This window comes from Scomber japonicus, chromosome 23 (genome assembly GCF_027409825.1).
Source record: "Scomber japonicus isolate fScoJap1 chromosome 23, fScoJap1.pri, whole genome shotgun sequence".
Lineage (NCBI taxonomy): Eukaryota > Metazoa > Chordata > Actinopteri > Scombriformes > Scombridae > Scomber > Scomber japonicus.
The window spans coordinates 12,566,554-12,573,221 of NC_070600.1; the positions used below are offsets into that span (position 1 = coordinate 12,566,554).

Genomic DNA, 6,668 nt, shown 5'->3' on the forward strand with positions numbered 1-6,668 from the left:
TCTAAATTGTGGAATAATTTGCCACTAATAATTAGATCAGTGTTTTTTATTTGATCCTACCACTGTTTATATCTTTCATGTGTTTCTATTTGATTGTAACCATCAATCAAATACTGTAGTCCCATAATTTCATCTCTCTGCAAAGCACTTCTGTCAGCATTTGTTTACTCAAATGTATTCTACTAATAAACTGACTTGACTATAGCTGTCTAGATACATGTATGGATAAAAGTAAGTTGATGCAGTGTCTAGTATAATAGTGCAAATCTCTAGTGTGTGTTACCTTGTGTGTGAGATAGTAGAGTCTTTGCGTGTGCCCGTCCCACTGGACCCAGCAGAAGTCCTCTACTATTCTCTCTGCTGTTTTAGATAGACGCTCAGGATTCGCCATCACCTGGTTCACACAAACACATTCATATTCAGCTTTGCAGATGCACTGAATTCTTAATGCAAAGCTCCCCAGGAGGATAACAGTATAGTTTACGGCTTGAAAATGAGGTCGAACCAATATATTCTTTTTTGTTGGGTTATGTAAATATACTCAAACTACATTACTTATTAATTACTAGATATGTGCACTCTGGCAGAGGATTTATACCTCCAAAAAACTGCACAAATCCTCTATGCAATTTATATTTTAGCTGAGGCCACTGACATAGTTCAATAAGGAAACAGGGGAGGAATGGAGGGCTAAGGCCATAAATGTGGTGAATGTAGATTCCAGCTTACCACTCTATAACCTTCCTGTCTGGTCAGCAGAACATGGTACAGGTCTACATCTGTAATGCACATAAGGATAACAATGCATAACTGTAACTACAGTACATCAAAGATAACAATGCATAACTGTAACTATAGTAAATCTGACTATAGCAGTTGAAAATGAGTAAGAAACAAACACAAAAAGGATGGAGGAATGCTGTTTTGTCCTCTACAAATGTGAAAATGTGTTGCTTTATAACAGATTAAAGAAAGATGGCTTGACCGATAAACACAACAACACACAGACTTACATCCGTCTTCAGTCAGCAGCAGCAGGTGACTCTCCAGCACTGACCTCCTGTCAGGTTCTGAATGAATGAACTGCACAGAGAAACCAGTAAAACAGTAGACCGAGAACAGAAAACAGAAACAGTAACCAGATGGAGAAACCAATTTGCTGATTTTTACATTTTAACACAGTGATCACACAATCTTGGCAGGTCTTTCCATTTGTGGTTTGGCAATATGGCTAGCAACAAACAGTAAATAGTACTTCTGTCATTGCCACTGTGACTAGTGCACTTTCAGTAAGCTTATACAATAAACAAACCGTAAGCTCAGATGCTCCATAATTGCAAAGTCAGCTCATCTGTCGCAGTAAAAACCTGCATGAAAGTGGCCAAGAAAACCCACTTTACCTGTACTTTGACCCTGCAGTCCACAGCCTTGAGGACTTTAGTGTTATTGATGGGATAAATCTCAATCAGCAGGGTTAGACACTTGGATACTGCAAAGACAGGTGGGGTTGAAAGAAGAAATGAGGAACCAGAAAGATTTTTAAAAAAAGAAACACTTGTATCTGAAACAATGTCATGGTCTCTAAATGAAACAGGGAGAAAGAGAGCATGTGTAAATGTATGTTACTTGGTCTAAGGCGCGCCTCTCCTCTGGTATTTTGGGCCAAGCTGACAGCTAAGAGGAAGAAGAAAAAGCAAAGGCAAGGTGTCATTTGTATTTACTTCCTCTGACACTTAACTTGTGACATTCAATCAGTGTTTGTTTAACTGTGATTACAATGAACTGCTTGCTAGTCACATGAAAATGTTCTCAATTCATATCTGAGTCTCACTTAATTGCCTCAATTTGGGTCAGGGACACAGTATTGTTACTGTGACAATGTCTGTGGCAGGTAATTCAGTATCTGTGCATTACAGAGGCTCACCTAACAGTGTCTCCTCCTTGTTCAGGGAACAGCTGCTGACACACACCTGCTCGTCAAATGTGTACAGGAGCTGTTGGAGAGAACACTCACGGTCACACAGGGACGGGTGTGCAGAGGTAAAGCCATGCATTAACGCCAGCATACGTGCACACGCATGCACACGCACACACACACACACAAAGCAGAATCTACAGCATTGAAAGGAAGGTTACAGACACAATACCTTGTTCTGCTTGGTGTTCCTGTCAAATTTCCCAATTCTGGTGGTTCCTGTAGCTCCCTGTTAGAATAGAGTCCACTAGGAAGGTCATTAAATCAAACTACAGAGATGGATAATCCTTATCTGTCAATCTAGTAGACTACTAGTGATATGTGTGGAACGTCATGCTTGACCTCTTCATTAACCTGGCTGACCTTTACGATTATCCTTACTTGACCTGCCTCACTTCAAACCAGTGATTTACCACATTTTTGAGAAACCCAAGGCACAGCCAGACATGCAAAAGACTGCGAACCCTGCACTAAGAAAAAAAAGAGATAATATTCTCTCTGCAGGTTGCACGCCGTCTTTAACCTCCGAAGCCCACAGACTTTTTGGTGGGTCTATCATTAAAAATGTATGCTGTGCAGAGAGGCACGGTTCAACACACAGAACTCTATTTCACATTCTAGTAAAGATACAAAGGCTTCTAAAAATAGCAAATAATGTCAAACAGAATTACAGAGATATGTGTATAAAAGAATATAGATTTTTCTGTTTTGATGGTGTCCATTTGATGATGAATGGTTCAGACATATCAGTGGCATCTGGGAATACTGAATTTCTGACACTACACTTTCCTCAAAGGTCTGAAATAAGCAGCAGAATAGCATAGAGTAATAGAATACACTATATGCATTTCTCACAATGTCAAGTTATACTGAGCATATGCCAACTCAAGGTAGATTATAATGTTGAAATCACAAATTGGATGATTAACTATGTGTGAGCTTGAATGACAAATTGACATACGGTGCATTTATTATGGATTTACCTTCCAGGAATAAAGAACGCCCCCATCTTTCTCAATGTTCAGGATACGAATGTCCACTGCTCCAGAGTATTCTGCAGATATAGCGTCATTATTATAAACCCATTCAGTTTATTACAACTAAACAACACAAATGGTTTAGGGTTTTTTTACTCATGGTGAACATACCCAGTGTGATGCTAAATGAGTGTGTTTCAAATGCCCACACAAGAAGCGGCTTTACGATTTAACACATAATGATGTCTGATATATCATAGAGCCACATCAGCAGCACTTTCAACACATTCTCATTGAATTTATGCATAGGCTACTCAGTCGCAGTTTATGGTAAAAATTATAAGATGCACTGATCTGACTTTTTCAGTATACCTGGAATACCTGGGCTTTGTGTATCCAGGTACAGATCTGATACGTGTGTAATTACTGTGTACACTCACTCATAAAATATAAAAAATAGACACAGAGATGTAAATTGACTGAATTGTTACACTGTCAGTCACCAATACCCAATATCAGGTAAAATGGCAAGTGTTTAGTGTATTGTAAACTATGTCTAGTTCAAGTTAGTTTTCTCTCCTTTATTCCAATCTATCTTTAGGACACTAGTGTGAAGTTAATTGCTTTCTTTAAACGGCAACAATATTTAGACAAGAAAGGTGAAAAGTTAATAGTGCCAACTGGTGATCAATATGTAAACACCTTCATATCACTTACTGTAGGAATTCAGGATTTTCTCACTTACTAGCAGAAGAAAATCAGTTTTAACGGATTTGTATGCAATTTCACACATGTATAATGCACATAAATGCAATAACAAAAGGGGTAGAACATGTTAATGTTAGCTAGCAGGGTAAGCTACAGTATATTTGGTGAGAGCTACTCAGTGCTAGAAGTTAGCAGTAAGAAACACTGAAAAAATGCTGCGGACCGTGAACGCCTCACCTTTCACCCTGCAGACCGACGCCTCCTTTTTGAGGATATCACACTCCACATCTCTGTGCAGGTCAAACTTCGGCTTTAACTTCAACATGTGTAATTTACAGCACAGTCTGTACCTTTGTAGTCTGAGCACGAAGTCGCTATATTGTTGTTAAACTTTGTTGTTTCCTTGAGAAGAGGCAGCACCTTGCAGTTTGTGTCTTCAGGCTTGGCATCATGTGACCCAAAAGTTTTACATGTTAACTTTGGGCGCTTGTAAAAATGAAACCATTATCCACGTTAAACATCCTCCTCTAGACTTCACAATTACCTTTATTGACATGCGGAAATGTCACGTTGTCCAGCAGTGATTGTACTGTAGCTCCTCCCTACTTCGGGATTTCACAGCGGACAGATTCGCTGCTACAGGTCGAAGAGAGGATCACTCCAGCGGGTTGGAATGTCTCACCCTCCCGCTGAAGGAGTGCAACATCCAGACTCAAACAGGCACTTTACAATGATGTGTCATAGTTCATATATCACACACTAGCTCCCATTTTTTTGTATAGGGTAGATAACTATCAGCTGTTGCTAAATGTGTTGAATTGAAAACCCATATATTGTTAGTTTAAACTTTTTAAGTGTATGGGGAAAAGTTTAAAGATCCCCTCCAGTCATGTTTTAAGATATGTAAAAATACTCTCATTGGAATAATAATGTGTGTAATAGTTCTTCCCCCAAAAAAGTTCAATTATCTTCTTAAATGACATCTGCTGCTTCTCACTCATTAAAAACTCCAGAATCTATGAATATGTAAATATTTTTCTTTCAAAAGTTGAACTGCTGGACACAATATGTCTCCTTCTTTACTGAAAAGTCAGTTCTCAGTGTATGTGCACTGGAGGCTTCAAGTTTCTTCATCACACTTGTATAAATTTCCTATTGGACCATGATTGGTTTCCAAATTACATGGAAGTCACAAATCATGCTCAAAGGTACACAAGGTGAGCTCAAAGAACCGTCCCCCTGAGCATTGATTCATAGTTCATATAGTCCATTTTTCATTATAATGATTTCTGGTTTGAATTTCTCCAGTGTGAGATTTTGCTGCTTTTTCACCTTCTCACTCTAGTCTTTCAATAGACTAAACCATTGACCAATAATTGAGAACACCATTTAAAGTTTAATATATTAAAAAAGTATATTAACTGCAGCCCTATAGTGCATTTAGAAGACTAAGAAAACCCACAAATACATTGTATAGGTTTAGTAGCAAGCAGAGTTTGTTTTATTGGTGCCGTAATCCAGTGACATTAGGAATTGCTCAAACACATCAACCGCCATCTTAAAAGCAGGAAAAGGAGAAAAGAAAGGAACAACCCTAGCCAACATACCACTGACAATAGAAATACAATAGAAGTGTCCATACTGCTTCATTGTTTTCAATACGAAAAAAAATGGAGAGAGCTCTCTTGGTTGTGATGAAATGACTGTGCGTCACTATATTTAGACGTACTGTATCAAAAGAAGGAAGTTCAAGAAAAGATATCCAAATTCTGGGACAAAGCCCAGAGAAATTAATCTCAATCAATCTTGTGAAGATAACCAAGAGCACTGAAACCTCACAATGTTTTTTGCTTCTAAATTTGATGCTGTTGAATGTCATATTGCCGTATCAGTTTCCTTCCAGACAGAGCTCATTAAAAATTGTGCATGTCACGACACTTGTGTTCTCTCCAGGAAACAACTGGCCACGAGGGCTTCTTCCGCTTTGCTCATTTTTACTGCAGTAATACTGTATGCAATATTATTTAGATCAACTCAGATTTCTATATGTATCTGTTGAGCTCCAACAGCAACATTTTGTCATGAAACAACATAGATATCACAGTATACACACAACTTCATGCAGCATCCCAAATTCAGTAAATAACCAGGGGACATATTTACATTATTATAAGTTATCTTAAGATATTCCATTAGAAAAATGGGAGAGCACAGTTTATTTATTATTAATAACTACTATTAGTGACATCTTTACTATCATTGCAGTCTTTTGGCATATTGATCAATTATGGAATCTTACAGAAATACATTTTTTCTGATACCACTGACAACTAACCGTTTAATACCTATTGGAATTTTTGTCTCAGCTTTAAATGCCTTTAAGCTCCTACACACGCTGTTTTTACTTATTTGGCCTGATTAGACCTCTTCTCAGGACTATTTGAGGATGTGCAGGCTGAGCGCCCCCTTTTCTCAACCTCCTCTTGTTAGATATTTTGCATCTGTTAAGGTGGAGAAACCTTCTTTTTGCCATTGGTACAAGGACTTTGGTGACCACATTAATTACATGCATAGCATGAATTTTAGATGACACACAGACCATGTTCCATCAATGCCTGCTGTAAAGTTATTAAATAACAAGACACTGTTAATATATGCATGCTGACAGGCATATACACCACCAATGAGTCTCTCATGTGCCATACAGCATTTAATGACCCACACTGCCCCCATCTGTTGAGCCTGGTAGCTGCATATAAAGAAATGGTTCACTATGAATCACTTCTGAGAGGATATTAAAGCAAAGAGCTCCCACTCAAACTGTACTTCCCCTCAATACTACAAACTGGACATTAATTAGATAGTTAGATTGATAGTTTATTGTCCCATGGGAAATTTGTTCTCACACTCTGTTCATATTCTACACGGAAACATACAGATAGTAACACAGAAAACATAATGATATATATATAAACATGTAACATTCATTAACCTACCTGTATCCCAAC

The 6,668-nt window shown here is 38.1% G+C and overlaps 1 protein-coding gene across 1 annotated transcript in view; it reads right to left on the bottom strand.

Moving 5' to 3' along the window:
• Positions 1–4,155, bottom strand: part of gsap (gamma-secretase activating protein) — a 33,517-nt gene extending 29,362 nt beyond the window's left edge. The window contains exons 1-9 of the mRNA XM_053314145.1: positions 3,898–4,155; positions 2,959–3,029; positions 2,148–2,204; positions 1,925–1,994; positions 1,627–1,674; positions 1,401–1,489; positions 1,014–1,083; positions 730–779; positions 284–394 (exon numbers count right to left, since the gene is read on the bottom strand). Of these exons, the coding sequence (XP_053170120.1) occupies positions 284–394; positions 730–779; positions 1,014–1,083; positions 1,401–1,489; positions 1,627–1,674; positions 1,925–1,994; positions 2,148–2,204; positions 2,959–3,029; positions 3,898–3,985 (654 nt within the window). The 5' untranslated portion in view covers positions 3,986–4,155. The remainder of the gene's footprint in view (positions 1–283; positions 395–729; positions 780–1,013; positions 1,084–1,400; positions 1,490–1,626; positions 1,675–1,924; positions 1,995–2,147; positions 2,205–2,958; positions 3,030–3,897) is intronic.
• Between the last annotated feature and the right edge of the window lie 2,513 nt (positions 4,156–6,668).